Below are 21,468 nucleotides of genomic sequence, written 5' to 3' on the forward strand. Positions count from 1 at the left end.
ACCGGACCTTCAGATAATTGTCCGGTGGTAGCAAGCATTTGTTTGAATGTGTTCAAAGATGAGAAATTGAGTGGGTTTTTTTGTTGCTTTCCAGATATTCTCCATGTTTATAATCCTGTCTATCTCTGGTACACATAGTAAAATATGAGGGCAGCGCTTTGTGTGCATGATTGTGTCCAAGATGGTTTACAAGAAGGTATTAGTATGAGGAGCCGCGATCAAACATATTATTACCCCGTGCAGCATTCTGGTTTGTCCTCTCTGTGATAATGTTCTCCAGAATGTTTGATGTTCTGTAAGCCAGCCGAGTCCTCTTTTTCATCTTTGTTTTCTGGTTGCTGTGATGGTTTCCCGGGTGGGCAGGTCTTTATAAAGCACTCAATAGTGCCTCCACAGCAATCCCCGCCATCGAGACTGTGGAGTCCTCCACATCATAGAGAAAAGAAAAGCCTCTATCCACCTCCTCTGAGACGGCCGCTCCTTGTATACTCAGCATCATGTGGCAAACATCTATTTTTTATTTCTTTATTGTACCGTACTGTTTTTAGCTCGGGTGAACAAAAGCCACCCTTGGCCCAGTCCGGTGGATTCTGCCTCTCAGCACAATAGCAAAAAAGTATGGGTCTCAGATATTTCACAGCAGTTCTGCAAAACATATGTAGGTTGTGGCCAAACGTAAACGGTGGCCAAACTGCTGTCAGAGCGATTTTCCTTCACATATACTATAGGGTGGTGTATTGTGATGTTGACACTTTGTTGAAAACATTCCATTTATATCTGTCTGTCTAAAATAATCCCCTGGACAGCTGGAAAGAAGTAGAAATACTTATTAAAGAAATACTGTAGAGAAAACGAACAGCTTCATCAGTTTCTTGCAGCAAGGAGATGGAAATGTGCAAAACCGATTAAATATGCAAACCCCAATAGACCTGTAGGCACCCTCTTTATAAACAGTCAATATCTCCCTAGTTGCATTCCTGAATATTCATGAATAGACAGTCCTGACACACATACAGCTTTGACACTCAGTATATTTGTTCCTTAGTTAGATGTGTCAAGTACATGTCTTAATCTCTTCCAAGAGAGCTACACTGTATGTCCTGATGATTTGATTTCGCAGCCCGGTCACCAGGGGAAACTGTTGGCATTATACGTTTTTGCAAGCCAAGGATCACCAATTAGTATATTTTTTTATCATATCAGCATTTGAGGGGTGTTGGTGGATGGTTTGTGACCAAGATGAGATGCCTGCCAAGCTGCTGACAACTGTTTGGGACTAACAAACAATAATTTACTGCTTTTTGACATAGGAGTTCTTGAACTCATTCCACTTAAGGAGGTACTACACTTTTTTAGGCAGTACCCCTAATTTGAAACAATTTGATTACTTTTGCTGGATAAACCCTTGCAATGAATTAAACATTAAGATCTTAAGGATATATGACATTATTGGAATGCCATACTTTGAGAACAAGGATGCATCATTTATTGTATGGGTTTATAAACCACAAATATGTTACATTCATATGTTTTATACTTATTTCAACTTTTGAAAAGTGACTTAGAACATCAACTGAGCAAGCAAGTCCAGCAGTCCGAACACCAGAAGCCCCTCTCCTCTGCTGCTGGCAAAGAAGCTTTTTAAGCACCTCCTTCCTTAGCCAGGTGCAGTGCACCTCATTAGTTGATGCAGCACACCTGGGCAGCTCCACAGGGGGAAAAGGGACAACTGCATACACAGTCGCTAACACTTGCTTTATGTACAAAAATTCAAACTATGGAAACATCACTGCCTTCACACTTTTACTGATTTCTGGTACTGCTACATTTTGCCAGTATCTGATGTTTTCAGAAAACGTGCACAAAAAGTGACAAATGAATTCCGTCAGTAGGTATCTGTATCTGTATAGGTATCTTAAATTAAGCATAAATGAGCACTTATAAAAAATTAAGTAGTTTGCTTACAGTGTTTATTTTGGGTCTGACAACATAACAGGGAGTAATTCTTTTCTCTTTGTACATGAGGAAAGCACCTGTGGTTACAGCCATTCCCCTGAAATGCAATAATAATGCCCAGTGATATAATGCCCCCTTTATTGGGCGCTACAGCTATACTATATATATTTTATATTTATGTCATAATTATACAAATGTCAGTTCAAGGTGATCTGCATGAGATATAAAGAAAAATGAATGTGCTCATTGTGATTCGTTTAAACATGCTAAATCCTATATAAAATGTTGGATTTTAGAAACATCAGTTGCTGTCATTTTTATCTCAGAATGACTGTATCATAGGGAAATGAAAATATTTACAGCCCTAATCTATGTATTGGCATCTTTCGTTTAGTTCTAACGAGACTCCTCATTTCAAAGTTTCAATGTTCACTGCAAACTTCATCATCGGTTGCACAAAAAGAATCAATCACCATTGATGACCCGAGGGAGGAAATCAAGGACTGTGAAGGGGAAAATAATTAGCCTTTTTTTCCGCCCCCTCTTTTGCTCATGTCCATTAAAGTAATTCCTCTTCGGTTCGGCGTCTGCAGCGTCAAATCGGCTGTAACAATCAACTGTCCTCACACTCCACAGCACTAATCCCCCAGCATTCGTCAATACTGGTGCTCCCAAGTGCAGGAAGGGGCTGTCTGGGAGTGTGGCAGCTAATTGGTAGTGATGTTCTTTTTTCCTGTCTAAATTGATTAGCTGGGCATGTGCCAGGTGGTCTGACATTAGTTTCATACCTCCCATTCAATGGTACAATACAATATTTTTTAGAGTGGCAGATGAAAGGAGTATCTATTTCCTAGTACAGTAAATCTCTCGGTTGAGATGTCTGTAAATGGACATACAACAGATGGTATCTCTGCTTTCCTGTCAACCCTTTTAATTCTGGGAATATCACTGGTTAATAGGTTTCAAAACCCAGAGGCGGAGGTGGTTGCTTGTTCAGATGAGCAGCTATGATTAAATGAGTGTTAATGGAACTAAGGTACGTAAATTGAGCCGAATAGCACACATGGGTAAGTGTCAAACCCAAAATATAGGAGATCTAGGGTTGCATACAAAAGACTAAACTCATACTTTTGATTTATTTTCCCTGTTTTGCCTCTCTCAGGTGTTTTTTTCCAGTAGAAGTTGCCATCCATCATAAAACACCGATCAATTTTTGTTTCAAATCAGTTTCCATATCTGATGGCAGGCCTCTAACCCACACTCGCTGTGTATTGACATCTTTTATCACATTAAGATGACATCTTATTTCTACCCATTAAGTCTCTTGCTAAATAATTGTTGCTTTGTTACAGTACACGTGGTGGAAATAGATTTCTTTTTTCATTTCATGAAAGTGGGGTTGGAGCAAATGGCACAATAACCTTGACTCAGGCTGAGGGAGGATGAAGAGAACCTGGTGGTTGTAATCCACCTTCAGAGACCAACCTTGATCTTTTAAAAGTACATTATGTCTGGTGGTTGTGGCAATGAGTCCAATGAGGTCAGGAGAGATAGATGAATTGAAACCTAAAGGAGGTGATGACAGTGGATGTAAAAATGAGAAACAGTATGTGACTAGGTTCATAATGGAAAGGATCTTATCGATATGTTGGACTAATTTAGATATCACAATGTGTCCTGTAAGAAATTCAAAGGAATTTAAAATTAATTTTCTAGCACCGTCATCTCCTGTTGTTTTACTGCTGGTTATGTGGGTTGTAATGTGAGATTCTCTGTGTTTTGTTTTGGTAGTCAGATCAGCCAGATATGCATTTCAACGTATGTGAGCTCCTCTCCTCATGTCCGAGTGGCTCAAGCCTATCTCACGAATAAATGTCACAATAACTATAAATATGTGGTGCTTCTCTGCTAATTTGGCATTCTAACAATGTTATATATCCTGAAAGACTTGATGTCAAATTCATTACAAGGGTTTATCCACCAAAAATAATGAGTTTGTTTTATTTAGGGTTACCAACTTAAAAAACGGTTGGTTTTAAAGGGAAAACAACATCAACTCTTTAGGTGGGGTGAGTCCAAGAACTTCTACATCAGTTAAGTTTTGGATAAATGTTTTGCTTGCTGCACTAATAGAGATTTGTAAGACAGCAAAAGTTGTGTTAGTTGGTGAGCCTTTGTCTCATAGTGGTTGTTAAGAGTTTGTACTCTCCAGAAAGCTTTGAACATGGAGAAAAAAAAATGTACCATGGCTTTTAAACCTGACCTTTGACACCAGATTCCGAAAAGGGTTTTACTGCATTTCTAAAACAGATTTTTAAAGTCAATCTTTTACAAACAAATGCACACTGACTCTTGACAGTTCACTCTTTATTGTGTAGAATCAGAGCATTTAAGGTTGCACTCATCACTCTAATAGTTCCAAATACATTGTACTTGAACTCTTAAGTTGGAGTGCATTTTGAGCAATTGAAAGCACATTTTGTAGTCTTTTAGGGGTGCATAATGACTGCATAATCAGTCAGAATATGCAACGGTATGAGTCTCTTTCTACAGTTTGAAAAATCAAAACGTTAAGAATATATATTGATAAATTTATACAGAACATCTTGCAGTCAGATTCTTCACCATGCTGTACAAAAATGTTAATCATACAAGGTCACAGATGAGCATTTTCTTTACTTAAGCCATTAACGCAGAACAATTCAAGGTTCATCAATTAAATTATGTACTCACTAATAAGTTTTCCTAGACAGATGATTTGGAACCGACTCAGCTTCCAAAGCAATCCCAGAATTGATTAAGTCCAAATAATTCCCAGTGCAATTTTCACTGCAAGGTTGACAGACATTCGGAGTGCTGAAGCATACTGTGGAGTACATGGTTCATTATGGGTGGCATTTCACTCTGCTCTTTCAGGTTTTCAAGAAAAATAAGTCATATCTGGTGAGACACCGTGGAGTTTGACATGTTTAATTCAGTTTTAGTCCCAGAGGAAAACAGCAAAGCAAGTGTCCAGAAGATTTACAGGCTAAGGGATGTATAATAAAGCTCACGTCTCCAAACACAATCACACAATCATACTATGGATTCTTATACTCATGCATTATATAAGCTTGTAGGGCAATTACAATGCACTCATCATGCAATTATAATGGGTTAATGAAGCCTGTAATGCTGTTTGAGCAACACTTCAAGTGTTAAATTGAACCACAATGACTTTTGTAACAATTTTTTAAATAACAGCGTAAATAATGAGCCATCCCACTAAGTTTTCAAATCATTTAACTTTGTTTGTGTCATCTTATTTAATGAAAAATGCTTGGAAACTAGTATAGGGCTCAACAATTTCATTTTAATGTGACATTACTCACACACACTGCAGCCACTGTCTGTGAATAAGTGAATGTATTCTTTATGATTACTGTCCATAACATTGTTAATTTCTGTGGCAACTTATTTGGTTGTAGCCTATTAGCTTGTTTGCTAACTGCAATATCTGCTTCCTCATAGCTTCCATTTTCTGCCAGCCATCAGGAATAATGGACAGGGGCACAAAATTTCCCAAATTGGGCCCTTCACCCACACCCTATCCAGCACCACCACCCACCCACCTTTAGCTCTAATGCCAACACAGGCAATTTCAAATAAGCTCTTGGCCATTAGTCTAGTGGTGACAGAGATGGAGTCTCTTAAAACCATTTCCAAATTTAGTGTCATAGACCTATCCTGTTTTAGAAACATCTACACAATATGATCACAAAACACAAAAGATCAAGTCAGATATTTAAAAACATAATGTGAACTGGTAGGATTTAATTTACCCTTCATCCACTCATTCAATCACTATTCCCAAACCCAGTGGTTAAAATATTAATTAATAATTAATATCAATAAAGATATTTATCATGGAAATACATGTAACTTGTGCTGTCAGTGACACAAATCAGTGAATTGTTGCTACTGGATCCCATTAAAGGGTCAAACATATACTTTTGAACAGCAAGTAGCTCATTTTGACATTTTTTAAGGGTGTTTAGAGATATGTTTTGTGCAGCGTGCAAGGCATATAATGTAAAACATTGCACTAGTCTTTGCCCAAGCATGCTAAATCGGCATGTTTGTGAGTTTACTAGCTGTTTCTTTGGGTTAAATGAGGTGATTCTTTAAAGGCTAGACCTCCTTTTAAGTGAGAATGTGTCCAGCATTTTAAGTACTTCTCACTTTCTAGCCTAGCTATCATATATTCAGATTTTGTGCACAGCAATTCTCCTCGGATCTTAAGACACTAGACATGGTTGCTTGGTGATTTTCAACATATTACTGTTACACATCACATCAACACACTGCTATTAACAGAGGGAAACCTGCAAGGACGACATGAGATACCAGAACATAATCTTGCTATGTTCTTTTTTAGGCACTTCAGTGTTGCAAGTCACGGCGTCTGATGCTGACGATCCCACCTACGGAAACAGTGCCAGAATAGTCTACAGTATTCTACAAGGACAGCCATATTTCTCCGTCGACCCCAAAACAGGTGTGGTATTACTGCATGCTTGGCAAAAAATGCTTCAACAAAGTAAGCACCCGTGCTCTTGAAAGCATGGTAACTATAAATGGGAGTAATAACTTTGTTATAATGTCTATTGTTGATCTCCTAAAGTGATGTGTATATCGTGCTGTAAAATTTGTGCACCATACGCTTCTTTCAGAGAACATCCTGTTCTGTTATTGCAGCACGTCTGACATCATAAAAGCTAAAGCAGCCACAGTAGAGTTATGGACTACTCATACGACTGCTATATCATTGAGCACGCAATCCGCTCTTTGTTGGCCATAACTAACTCCTCAGGGGTCAAAGAAGACATTTGTAGAGATGCCTTCAAAAAGCCATTGTTTCCTGCCTTTTGAAAGGAGGAAAAAAAAGGCCACAACAGGCAGCGTGCTCAGTGTTTTCAAATTCCATCTTTTGTCTGAGAGGCCCCTGCTGGAATCTATTAAATGTTTATAAACCTTCTAAAGTGCAAGACATATAACTTTTATACGATGTGAAAAATGTGTTGTTGTGTGTGTGGGCACGTCTGTTTATTCCGGATCTCTCTTTGTCTCACAAAAGCGTACGAACATGTGCGCGTCTGAAGTCTTGCATGCTCTGCTGCCGCTGCTGCTGTCAGTTAACATGAACAACATTTCACTTGTATGAATTGATTCATTGCTGTCTAGAACAACTATTGGCCCCTTTGAGACTATACCACCCATGTAAAACATGAATTCTTTGCTGAATGAGCAACACAAATGAATTGCTGAATATTTTGATTTTACCTCGAGGGAAAAGGCGGTGGGGATTGATGGAGCAATTTCACAGCGGTGTGGTGAGGTAGAAGCAATGCCAATTTTTGAATGAAAAGCGGGCTTTCTCATGCAACGCCACATATTTTGCTCCATCAACTATACTTTGTTTTAGTTGAAATCTATTTAAAATCATGTGTTGAATGTAAAAGGATAATCCCACAGTCATTTTCTTTCAATTTTCTATATGCAGTGTGCTTTTGGACACATCAGATGGCTTGTTGTGCTTGAGCTGACTCGGCATCTTGTTTGCATTGTAATTCAGACTGGGGCGTGCAGAGTAGTAGGGAGGTGATCGAAGGCCTAGCCAGCTGCACTCTCTACGCAGCACTGTTCCACCCACATGTACTAATTTATACAAATCAGCTGTTGTTTTCGCCACTGGCGAACTAGCCTCCTCCCTCAAATTAGGACAAGGAACTCCAGCGGTCAGTGGAAAATGTGCACATGGAGGAGGCTGCACTTGCATGTGATCTTTAATATGCTAAGCCCTATTCTTAAAGCAGTAGTGTTGGCGTGCTGCCACATCTGAGAACCACACTGGAGAGCTGAAGCTGCTCCTGTATCTGTCTCACAGTGCATTAGCTTGCTTACACCTCCTTATATCCACATGTACCTGGCTCCCACCGCGCTTAAACAGTTGAGACACAGCAGGATTAGACACACACATGCAAACACACACACGCATGGAGAAATCCACCTCTTCCCATTTGACCTTGGTCCGGTGGCCTGATACAACAGTGACGGATTTTACAAGACCCATGAGGTAGACGGAAAGATCGCTTAAGGACAGAGGGTAATGATAGCATTTGGCCTGCACATATGGTGCCAAAGGAATCCCCAAAGGAGTCTCAGACTTGACCCAAATCCTCAGCAAGCAACAAAGTGAACAGTTTTACCTGTTTCTACCTGGCTTAGTGGTTTCATAGCATCATTTCAAACCCAGCAGCAACTGAAATAACAGGTCTGTCTGACTGTTTGGAAATTGTGTTAAATGGTAAATTGACCACAGTTAAAGTATATCTCACCTTTTCAACCTTAGAAAAGGAGAAAGGGCTTATCAGAATCTGGGTTATTGCTCGGTGGGTTTTTACATACAAGGAATTTGCTTTGGTGTAAAATTCATGAAGTAAAAGTAACACTAAACACAGGGAGAACAACATTTCAAAATAAAATAGGAATTAGACACAAAGACATGAACATAAATGTGACAGAATATCACATATATATGAACATTTGTAAGAGGATACATCAATACAACATATTAGAATTAAAATGAAAGAGCCGGCCAGTTTTCAGAAGTGATCGTCTGTGCAGAAATGTGCCAAATAGTCCCCTTGAATGTGCATATGATCACAGTGTGATGTATAAAATATATACACGATGTACATAGGTATAGTTGAAAAGATGTGCTTTAATGTGATGCATATAGAACATGTTTATGTTGGTAATAAACGTGTTTCAGCTCCTGAAACCAAACATATCATTATGCATTTGTGAAAGCTATAGAATTAAATATGTATTAAAATCCGTGATCAAACATCTGTGGGTATTGCCTCAATATGTGATAACTTCATACTTGAAATGCTGCATAGCCACTCTATCGCAAATTTAGGGTTGCATCTGTTAATTCTGAAAAGATAATGCATGCAATTGACTTAAAGAGTAAACTGACATGATATAAGCACATTAAAAAGTTATCTTTCAAAAGCAAAATCAACCTTTAAGAGCTCATGATACATATACCTTATCCTACTGATCCTGTAGATCTTTATCAGTGAGTCTAAAATTAATTTAGGTGTTCTAGATTGCGGAGACTTCGAATATGATAACCAAGACAAGATCTCCAAAATAAAATTATTATGCGAAGTATGTGGTTGCACATTGTGATAACTGCATTATTATTTGCAGGTTTACTTGTCACACCAGACAACAGAACCACCATAACCACACTACATTTTTTTTTTTTTTTTTGCTTGATTAATCCCAGAGGCGAAATTCTATTTTTTACTGAACCAGAGGCAAATTTCATTGGACATTTTACATTTCAAAGTCACATAACTAAGACAGACTTGCTAATAGCTAAATACGAAACAACACTGAGCTCATACTTCTCAACTGACTAATTAACTCGGAGAAGAACATTAAGGCAGCTGCTTGTCTCCGCTGGAAATAAGATTCAATCATGTATGTAAAATTGTAATTGATGCATCTATGGTGGTGTCATGCAGCATGCAAACAAGGAGAGATAGGAATTTAGGATTAGATTTCCTTGGCTGCAGAAATAAATGAGCATGACACAGACTTTGTAAATACAGAAATATAGCTGATACAACTGATAATGATGGAGGGCCTGAGGGGGAAAATGTGGGCAGAAGAAAACAAATGTATCAGCTTTGAGCGTCGTTACAATAATTTGACATTTCAGAATACTTTGTATGGCTTTAGACAGAGTCTGTTCCAGAACAAAATTACTTTGGGTGCATCGAAAGTTAGTGGGGGTGCACTGGTAACTACATTGCTACAGCAATGAAATAATAGTGTAGGTGTTACAGATCCAGAGTGGGGTCCCATATGAACAAGATGTTGGAAAGAATTGAAAGTGAATCCAGCATGTTGTTCCTTTTCAGCAACAGTTTGCTTTATTTTCAATGGATCATCAAAAGCATCATATGTCCAGTTACAGTTAGTAAACACTTCAGCATATATCCAGTGCCCTTTCTCTCACAAAAAGGCTTCTATTTCTGATCACAGTTTCACTCACTAAGAGCACTACCTTGTCATTACAGCACATTATACAAGCATCCTCTCTGGCTTTTATGTGAGATTTGTTTGCAATTTTCCTAGTGTTGACAGACATTTCTAGCATCACCTATGTATGCATAAGCACCATAAGTGATAACACACAGTGTCAACACCGTATGAAGTTTGTATGAAAAGCCATAACAAACTATCATGTCAGGTCATCTAAAAAATCAGCCTTTGTTTTTCTTGGCCAAGGCAAGGTCAGGATTATATTAAAACATTAGCTCCACAAAACTGATACAACCTGAACTTTTTAGTCACTCTATTTTGCAAGGAAAATTGGCCTTTTATTGTCATTTAGCAACAAAAATAAGGGAACAAAACAACAATATGCTTTGTGGAATCATTAGGAAGTTTTGTCTTTTTCTTTTCTCCCCTCCGATTATGCGTCCCCACTAAACTGGAAAAAAATTTAACTAAATACAAAGTTTGCTTTAAGTCAGGTTGGCTCCAGTTCCCAGCATGACGCCTGCCACAATGTAAGGCTATAATAACTGGGATGCTACTAATGCATATATGTTATGTGGTTACTGTTTATCAAATCATCATTTTTTATATTTTTGGATAATATGTATTATTATTAGAATTTTATTTCTAAGTCAGATTTCAACTGATGGTTCGGCATGGTAAACTGAGGGCGCATTTGCAATTATGATATTGTCGCAATTTGAGGTGTAATTCCACCAAGAGGTTTACATTTTTAACATGAGCACTCCATGTGATAGAAGGGGAATGTGGCCAGCTATCTTTTTGATTCCATTGATGAAAAGGTCATTTCTTCACAAAAACAGTGAGTAAAGAGCAAATGCCAGGCGCTTGCTCAGGCAGATAGTGTTGCATTTAAATGAAGTAGCTGTGTATTACACAGCTCATTATTTTGTGACTATTTACTAGATTCCAATAAGAAGCTTTGACCAGTGTTAAATTAGTATTAATGAATGAATGGTTAAATTGTTTCTATCAAATCAATTGTCATAAATAAAACATATGTATGTCACATAAAAAAACACAAACTTAAATACAGATTTTGTATTATGCTCAAATGTCACACAAAATACTAGCTCATTGTTCAAAGCCTCTGGCAGATTTGTGCTAATTCAAAATTAGATGGTGCCCATAGCATTTAATAAATCACAGTGGAATGTAATTTAGAAGTGTGTGATTATTCACTTGTTGGGTGGTGAAGCACAGCGACTACAGGTTTCTCTTCCAGTCGCATGCTATGGCATCGAAGGCCACTGATTATCAAACATTGAAAAGAGTGGAGAGCTTAATCAGTAAAATCACCAGGTGCAGTGTGAGGCTGGAGCAAAAGACACCCAGACTCCTATTTCAGTACCATTTCCCTCACTCAGTCTTTCAGCTAACTTTGCACAAAAATGAATACTTAGATTCCACAAAATGTCAAACTATTCTTTTCGTGCCCAGTCAACCGGATAAAATGTTGGTATTTTATGCTTCTGCTCATTCTGTATGTTTGTATGTCTGTATGCTTGGAGATGGAGAAGTTGGTGGACTGCATGATACCATATGTAGATGGCTGCCAAGCAGTAGACAGCAGCAGGATAACAAAAAAATTGGGTATTAACAAAAAGTTGGTACATTTCCATCCATATTCATAGTGACAAAAGTGGGTATTTTTATCGAGAGGTTTAGCTGTGTTTGTGGCAACCAAGTTGTCCGAACCCAAAGTAATCAATTGACTTAACCACAAGTTAATGCAAATGCAGCATTCTTGGTTTGCAACAATTCACAATGCCAGCATTTATTCTGACAGTTTAGCTTGTATACATTTTCGGTATGTGTTGCATTTCACAAAGAAACTGGATGGTGCCAGAGGTGTGCTACTGTCAAGAGTTCCCACACAAGCTACTAATCCTGGCAAGGTGTCCTCTGAGAAGGACCCTGGACCCCCTACCTGCTGCTTATGTTGTGACCGGTCGGGGGATTTCAGTGAACAACAAGAGCGGACGCACAAGGACAACAGCGCATTAGACAGACTGACTGAACCTCTATCTGCTCACTGAAAGTAAATCACACAGGATAAGAGTTACAAATGGTGCCTGGATGTACATTTGACAGGTTCACTCTGGGAGAGCGCTGTCATTTTCTGTCAGACTGCTCTTGCGACATTCGCTTGCCTCATCTCCAGACTAGTTAGATTTGCTAAGTGACGTGCTAACTGTGTTATGGGCATTCTCTGCAATGTATTTACTTGATTACATGGTTTACAAATCTCAAAACTGCAAGGCAGCAGTTTTAATAAGAGCTTTCCGTATCTCAGCAAAAGCACATCGAAGATGCTGCATTTATCCTTTTTATAGTCGGGTCGTAACTCCTGTCTTCCCCATCACTACTGTGCATCTGTCACTTACCCGCAGAGACGTCAAGGTTGTCCCTCTTGAGTCTCATAGTCAAATGCCCCCCTCCCAACCCCACCTCACATCTGTACTCGCTCACACAGGCATGCAAAGGCACACCACACTGCAGAACCCCGAAGTCCCTTTTGGAATTTTAAATAGGCTAATTTCTCTGCTGATCTGGGACTTGGGAGTGTTCAAGTTTATTGAAGGAGCTGACACAGATCAAGACGTTTTTTGCGGTTCATGGATTAAGCCTTACCTCTGGTTAAATCAAGGAAAAAGCTGTCACTTCAGCAATCAGACGTCGTGTCATCCAACCAATTATTTTCAATCAGATATATGATCAAATAGATAAACAGAGGGAGTCAAAAGAAGAGGCGCACTATTGATTTTGTATGATTTTTATAGCATCTTTTATTGTTGTTATCTACCTTTTTTTTTTTAACAGAAATGCTGTAAAGGAGCAGACACACAGGGATAACATCGTATTGGATGAGCCCAAAAACCAAGATTCCTGAGGCTGGAGATTGAAGAGTGCTTTAGTAATCTCCTATAATCCTTTTTGTTCACCCAGGAGATTGTCCTCCTTTAGAAGTTTCCAGCCAGACAAAGAGGTGGATAGTGTGATGGTATCAACTCTAATAGACTGGGGAGGTTGAGGAAAAGGCTAACCACCTCACTGTGTCAAATGGGCCCAGGTTCAAGGAAGTCAGCTCTTTCTCAATTATTTTCTAAATTAACTGACGAGCTCCATAGAGATTTAGGGGAGACTATCTGAGGTATTACAGTTCAGAAATGGTCGGGAAAGGGAGTTCAGGGGTGTGATCCACATGTCAAAGTACTGACATACCTTTCGGATACTTGCACTTTCCAGAGAATACCCTTGTGGCCTTTTCTGTATTGTTAAAGAATTTCATTCAAGGATGAACGCAGTTCAGAGATTCTTTTTATGTAGCTGCATTGTGTCAGCTGTGAACGTGTTCTCACACATTCTCCTATGTGGTCACGAATCTCTCTTCCTGTTGTTTTTCAATGGTCCGAAACAGCAGGGCTTCTCGTTTGTTTGTTTGATGGCAAATGATTGACAGCAGATCATCCTGACTGGTGCAGACAACAATGGAATTCCCAAAGCCAAAAAAGAAAACCCCATACTTTCTGTGTGTGCTCCTGAACCGGCTGCTGTGAAATATTGCTCAGGAGCGATGCACCTTCATGAGTAAAGGGGTAATAAGAGACTTGAAAGGTCAGATCGTCTGTCTTGGTGTTGTTTTAATGGAAAGTATGGCCACTTGCCAAGGTCTGTGTGTCTCAAGGACCCCAGGTTAAGTAATGCTAAGACTCCAGTTAATAACAAAAGGACTTCAAATAGAGTTTGCCTAGCCTGCATCATTACAGGAAAGTCACTGCGAGCACTTTGATTAGTTTAGAAACCATGAAAAGTAGCAGATCCATGCTGAGACCTGACATTTGAAAAGAACAGCAGAAAGTAAATGCTTGTGTTCGGCATCTTGGAAACATTTTATTACATGTATAGAGTTATGGCAATGGAATTTCTCCATGGGAACGTAAAAGACAAACTTTTGCTTTGTTTTGTTTTGTTTTTTTCTAAATGTATGTCAGTTTAGTAAGGGCATCCACTGAAGAGTCTCTTGCAAACATTTGATCAAAAAATTATAATGTTACCATTGTTTTCTCATTTTATAGTATGATTCCCACCTTTCCAACCAAATAATGCTAATAGGACTGGTTTTGCCATGTTATGCTCATGTGTGAAAGGCTGTAGCTACATCTGACTCTTTCAGTTCAGTGTGCTCTGACCAGTAGTCCTGTGTTTTGTTGCATGTGCTTCACACTAAAAAAGCTGAGGGAAGTGGCTGTGAGCTTAACTTTACTGGAGATGGTTAAATTAATATTTGTGTGGACAATAAGCCAAACAAGGCTGAGATTTATACCTGATCAGAAGTGTTGTCGGTTCATTTGGGCCAGCTACTTAAACTTTGTATCATCCCGGCAGTCCCATGTGTCTGTCAGACAGTCTAGCATAATGCACAGCAGACTATAGGGCACCGAGGAAATAACAGGACTCCTATCTTTTTAGAAGTTAGTTCTTGCATTTGAAACTTCATTTTCAAAATATTAGAGAACACAGATATTAAGGGTATGTTTATAATGTGCAGAAAGTTTTGAACGTATGCAGAAATCTTGGTTAAACACATAAGACCTATCAAAGCCCAGGGTTTGTAAATGGGTTTAGATGTTTTAATGTCATTGAGGTGAATAGTGTCACATGTGCATCTACATAGGTTGCTTTCTCAAACAAAAGAGTAGGGAATCATGCCTAGATGCGCATTGAGTCAGCAGGAATATGGCATAGTCTTGGAGAGGAGGAAGCAAGCTTGAACCCAAATGCAACAACAAAAGAGGGAGCTGGATGAATTTAAATATATATATATATATATATATATATTTAAAACTATAGTCCAAAAAGGCAGGTGGGAGTAGGTAGGAAACAGGAAAGCAGTAACTGAACTCAGTGCCAGAAAAAAAAAAAAAGATGAACAAAGGAACTGGGCAGGTATAAGTAGGGAAACACTAATTGGGTTGAGTGAGAGCAGGTGAGCAGACTGCAGGACTAGTGAGGGACAGGTGAATCTAATCAGGGCAAGGCACAACAAAATTAAGGTGGAAAGACACCCCCACACACACACACACACACACTGAACATGAAAGGAAAAATGAAACAAGGAAAAAAAAAACATCAAACCTAAAAACACAAAGTCCACAAGATAACAGACTATAAATGGAAAACCCAGAATCATAACATTATACGCAAACATTAAATAACATTAAATGAGAAAAGATGATCTACAGGGCAATAAATATTTGAAAGCAGCACTGAATGCCTGAGAGCCTCACAGCATTATATTCCTTTACATTTTGATTTTTGAATTGTTACCTGCCGCCTGAATTATGTGTATTCCATTACATAAATAAATACATTTTCACCATAAAATGGTACATAAAATTTTATGGCGGTCAACCCCCCGAAACCACATTCAATATGTGTCGCTACCAATGAAACATTCACCCTTGCAGTTTTATAAGGTACAATAAAAATATTTTTATCTGTATAAAAAAAAATAATAATAACAATAATTTGTAAGTGTCAGCAATTGATGATGAAAGTTGTTCGTATTTTTTTTATTTAAAACTCTTATATTTGGTATATGATCAAGAAATAGTTTCTATGCCTCTGCACCGGTAATACCTGTGAGGCATTTTGCTTTTAGGTTGTTGGTTTGTCCCATGCTAGTAAAGATAATATCTCTAGCATACCTCAATGTATTTTCTTTCAAATTTGGCATAAATGTTTTCTTGTACTCAATAATAAGATTAGATTTTGATGGTCAAAGGTCAAGTTTACTTTGGCCGTGCATCCGATTCATTCTTGTTATGGGATATTACAAGAACACATTGGGAGAATTTCTTCAAATTTGTTGGCTCAAACACTCACTTTGAATCAAGGATGAACTGATTAGAATTGGTAGTCAGAGGTCAATGTTACTGTCACCTTGGGTCTATCTCATTCTTGTGCATGCAGTTCTAGTTATTGTTTTTTTTTTACCTATAGCAATACCAAAGATAATCCAGAATATTCATATAATAGACACATATGGACATTTTAGAAAATTTGAGATCACAGAGAATCCCAATTGTCCCAATATGAACACTGGGTTTTATGTGGATTCATCTTGTAGTTCTGGTATTTCCAATGAAGGCACCATGTTAATCTGTCCCATCGACTCAGTCAGAGTACAAACACAACACAGTCTGTCACTGTCTAGTGCATTCTTTCTTTCAAATACTCAGCAAACTATAATTCACCACTATCTCCCAGGTCAGTCAACTCCCATTTAATTACGCTAATCATCCAACTAGAACTGGAGTTACAATACATAACCACTATTATCACTTTTAAATCAAGAGCTAATGATAATATTGAACAATTAAATGAATAAATAAAAAGGGAATGCAGAAGTTGTAAAATATTTTTATTTTGCTCTCAGAGAAGAATCTACCTGGCAGCCAAAGTAAATTTATTTGCTTTGATGTCCCCTGGAAGAAAGCCCTGCAACACATTAGTGTCTGTCTCGCTTGCTGCCCCACTTAACGGTTGTTCTTTTGCAAGCAGAACTAATACACATGAAATGACACCACATGAGCAGTAGACACTATCAGAGTTGGTACATAAAACAGACTGAATCTCTGCAATATGCTTGAAAGTATCTTACACAAAAAATGTACTTTGGCTTTATCTCACTACATCCAACAAGTAGTGTTTTTGTGTAGCCTGAAAGGGGAATTTAAGGACACAAAGTACACTGTGACATTTTACACTGAAAAACTCTTAACCAGTCAACTGTTTCTGTCTTTTTTATGGAAAAAGTCTAGAAGCATCAGCCACTAAAGAAATATGAACAAGAAGAATCAGTAGGTTGGAGTTTATTCACACCACTGTGGTTACAGCAGTAGAGACTATTCACAGCTCATTCACAGAAACTTCATCACCTTGTCAAGTTTATTTTTTTTGTAAAGGTTATATTGTGGAAATTGCAAAATCATCTGACATTAGGTCAGCTCTCAAATGCAATTTTAAGCCAAGCACCGACTTCCTGTCTTTTTTGCTCTTCTATTATTCCAATTTCCTATGATAGTTAGACATTACTTTTACACTCTAGTTTATTATTCTATTTATAATATAATTCCCCTTGTTGTTGATTTACTGCTGAGGAGTTAAGGTGCCCAGGTAGTCTCCGGGACCTCAGCCAGAGTTCAGTGTGACAGATGATGTGTAACCTAAGATCCCCTGGATCTTAATACTGTTGGCTGCCGTGCTCCTTGACCCACTTTTAATGATTATTCTGCCTTGGGCGAGTGGATTAGTTTCTGTCTATAGAGTCTTGAAGTAAGAAGGAGGGAAATTACCTATTGTAGCCTTTAACATGGCTATAGCTGAATCTTTTGTGAAATTAGGGAATCATAAAACTGCATTAATTCACTCAAAAATGAATCCAAGCTCTTAGGTTTAAACTGGAAACCAAGTACCAGAGTCTAAAAATGGACCTTTTTTTAGTAGTATTTAAGTTCCTTTATTTGGTTAGGCATCGATGTACTTCAGAAGCATTTTAAGGAGTCGAGATATACACTACTTTCTTAATATATTTTGTCAATTGCAGTTTTTACATAAACAGTGTTCAATTAACTATCTAAAGGGGCTTCAAATCCTGTTACCATCTGCTTAACTGATTTTTAAGGCACATGACACATTAACCAGGCGGTCAGCCATCATTCAATTTTAGGCCTTCTGTGAGCGTTAGGGCAGTGTGCCCCGCATTTTGGCTTTCGTCAGCCAAGACGACTGAGCCTGTCGCCGAATAAAATCACTTGGCAGTTCAGCTCAGCGCACAAGAAGAGAAACAGAAGTGAGGAAAGCAAACGAAGGGCAAAAGTCGGGAGGGAGTGTGATCAAAACAAATTTGTTATATAATGTCAGATTGTTCTTAAGCCATTGAACTCTTTCACAAGGATGCTTCCTAACGCCTTGTGTTGTTGTTCACTGCTGTACGGTAAATATTCTTTGCTCTGTTAAAACTGGATTGTGATGTTAATGTAAGTTTAACAGTTTAGGATTTATTTTCTCTCACACAGGGGCAGAACATATATGCTTGTTGGCCATCAATTACAGTATTTACAGTGTATAGTTTTTGGCCAAGACACAGGCAATATGAGGCAACGCATCAGTTGGCTTTGTTGCCACTAGTTCTTTGACCATCACCATGAGTGAATTAGATGTTGTATCTTTTTCTATATGTAAGTAATTTCTTTGTCTAACAAACAACTCTAACTTTGTCTGGCTGCCATTTAGTGGAAGGGAAGTGATGTGCATTGGGTTTGGAAAGCTTTCTCGTTTTTTGATCCAATCAGCTAAAATTGACATTATTAGATTGGAGTCAACTAGAACAGTGTTCAGCCATAAAGCACTAACTGCCCAGCTTTTGGAGCTTGTTAGCTAGTTAGACTTTGAGTCTTCTGACAACTGAAAGATATGGCTATGGCAGCACCTGCATAATGTGATGCACTCAAGCATTTTTTTCTGTTAGTTTGACTTTGAAAATAATTGGTAGAGTCAGAGAGGAGGACCTTATTACACTTGCACAAGGTAATAGTGAGAACGATCCTCTGCTTGTTCACTCAAACTCAATATATGTTCAGCAGCCAGGTTATGAACAAGGACAATTCCAGTTAAGTCACATTCATCTTGCTTCTAAGAGTAGTGTGAAAATAAGAAAAGGAACAAGAACAAAATTTGTGGTAAACCACTTCAAAATAGTACATTTTCACCTAGCTTCATGGATGTTAGTGATGCCTTGATTCATTCTCCAAAGCCATCTTATCAAACATCGCCTGCTGTGGTGATTTCCCCTCTCAACACGAAGCAACAGCAGTCCATTTACCTCCATGATCAACACCATCCCATTTGCTCCCGGGTCTCAGTGCCTCCGGACAGCTGTTGTGTGTTATTGCAGGGTTCACAAGTTCACAAGAACACAAGTTCAATGGTTGCCAGAGGGTCTCGTCTCATGGGGAAAAGCAAGATTTACAATGAACACTGATGTAGCAGGTAGAACATATTAAATCAGGCTCCATGTGGTGATGTGGTTCCAGGAGCTTAGATGGCGATTTAACCCTCCAGCGCAGATATAGACATACACAACAAAAACTAATATAGAAAAAGAGGCATATTAAGACTCAACACAAAGACACACACACACACACACACACAGAGACAGCAAAATATATGTGCAGGACATGCAGCTATTACATTCAATAAATCACCTACATGAAAAGAACATTCCCAGAGTTTTGGCTAGTTACTGTGTTGCAATTTACCTGCGCACAGTTCCTCTGTAGTGGACAGAGGTGCAGTCATATATCACAGAGTTAGCATAGTGAAAGTTCATGGTTGTGTTTCCTGTGTTATTGTAGTGATAAATGTGATTGAGGGGGTGTCTGAGAAAGTTGCATCCTGCCCCGATCCAAGGTTGCATAGTCATTTCAGATATAATGAAAAGTGAGGAAAGGCTAACCTTGACAATGAGAGACCAAGAGAATCAAAGATGAAAGAAGCACATTTTTTATGGTGTTAGTCTAAAGGAAAGTGTAATGCTGTGCGGTGTGAAGAGTCCATAACTGAAAGAGGTTTTGGTCAGAAAAAAAAAAAAAAAAGGACTGTCACAGCATCATCTTGAGTACAGAGACAATGTTTTGGTTTGTTTTGCTTTGCCAGTTTCTTATTGTATTTACTCCCAAAAGACCTACTAGATATTTTATTTTATCAGTTGCTGTTAACTGCAACTTATTATTTTTTATACAAAATATCTGGTGCATGCCATTGGAGACCTCATTAATACCCATTTAGCTAAAATACTGTTGTTTTTTCCTTCATCCATGCAGGAATCATCAGGACTGCCTTATCTGACATGGACCGGGAAGCCAGAGAACACTACACCGTTGTTATCCAAGCCAAAGACATGGCAGGCCAGGTCGGAGGCCTCTCTGGCTCCACCACCATCAACATCACTCTGACAGACGTCAACGACAACCCGCCCATGTTTCCCCAAAGTGCGTAGACATTGCTACTTGAAAACAAGAGTCCAGCTAACAAAAGTACATGCTTAAAGGTCCAGTGTGTAAGATTTAAGGGGATTTAGTGGTATCTATTGGTAAAGTTTGTAGATTGCAACCAGCTGAAAGATCTCCGTGTTAAAATTTCTTTAGTGTTTATTGTTCATATTTTTACAGGGAGCCAAATTATCCACAGAGGTCTCCTCATCTCCAAAATAAATGGACCCTGTGATATAAACCAGTACAAATGTAAAAACCAGTACAATGTGTAAAAAAAAACAGTACAATGTGTTTTTTCAATGCTCTTGCTGCAAAGGAGGTGCTAACTACAGTTGCTGAAATGTGTATGCAGCTATTTAAAGGCCAGTGTTTGGTGCATCCATTTTGTGTAACATGGTGGCAAGGAGCCGCTCCATATATAGATATAAATGGTTCGTTCTAAGGTATCGAAAACAAGTTTCTTATTTTTTTTCAGATGATTATACACAAAAGAAAACAACATTTTTAAATGATATTTCAATTCTGCCAATATATGCCCCTAAGTACTACACACTGGACATTGATGTAACACTTTCGCTAAGCAATCTTAACAAAATAAAAATTAAAAAAATAAATTGTAATGAATAATATCTAAGTTGGAAGACGCTGCATTGATTTTGGCCATAGCTGCTATCTGAAAACTCTTCACGCTGGGAAAATGTTTGCCTTTTGGCGTATTTGCTTGCTAACTAGCCAGGAGGCCAATTTAGCAATATATCCAATGATAATATTAATGCATTACCACTATAAACCTGAATACATAGCTTACATACATTATACAGCCAAGCCGTGACTAGAAATGTGATGAGCTGTTTTCTGCCATTTTGGCCTTGAGCAGAGGACCTCCACTTCATGCCTGAGGCAGTTTGATACCTGAAAAGCATTTTTAAAAGGACTTCTGTACTGTATTTTCCTCCTGGAAGTGGAAAGATAGCAAGTCACTGTAAAGTGCTATTTTTAAAATCACTGTGGAGCAAAAGTTCTTATATGTCTGCAAATGAAAGGCAAGCAGGTTACCCTTAAAAGTGTATGTTTTTTCCTGCTTGAATGAAAAGAGGAAACATCAACATTTCAGTATTTGCAGAGAAAAGCCTCTTTTTTGTTCATACAAAATTAAATGCATCAATTCTGGAATGTTTAGAGGGCAAATAATGGGTTGATAAGGGCTTCAGTTCATAGAAATGTCCAGCATTGTTCACTATGATGTATTATACTGTATTATTGTGTGACTCGGTGGTCTAATATTGAGGTTATTCTCCATAATTAGCTA

The 21,468-nt window shown here is 38.4% G+C and overlaps 1 protein-coding gene across 1 annotated transcript in view; it reads left to right on the forward strand.

The window, feature by feature from the left end:
- The window catches only part of LOC121960541 (cadherin-18), a 73,139-nt gene that overhangs the window by 14,672 nt on the left and 36,999 nt on the right, over positions 1–21,468 (forward strand). Inside the window, exons 3-4 of the mRNA XM_042510304.1 lie at positions 6,374–6,493; positions 19,989–20,156. Coding sequence (XP_042366238.1) covers positions 6,374–6,493; positions 19,989–20,156 — 288 coding nt within the window. The remainder of the gene's footprint in view (positions 1–6,373; positions 6,494–19,988; positions 20,157–21,468) is intronic.

This window comes from Plectropomus leopardus, chromosome 21 (genome assembly GCF_008729295.1).
Source record: "Plectropomus leopardus isolate mb chromosome 21, YSFRI_Pleo_2.0, whole genome shotgun sequence".
In the NCBI taxonomy this organism is placed as follows: domain Eukaryota; kingdom Metazoa; phylum Chordata; class Actinopteri; order Perciformes; family Serranidae; genus Plectropomus; species Plectropomus leopardus.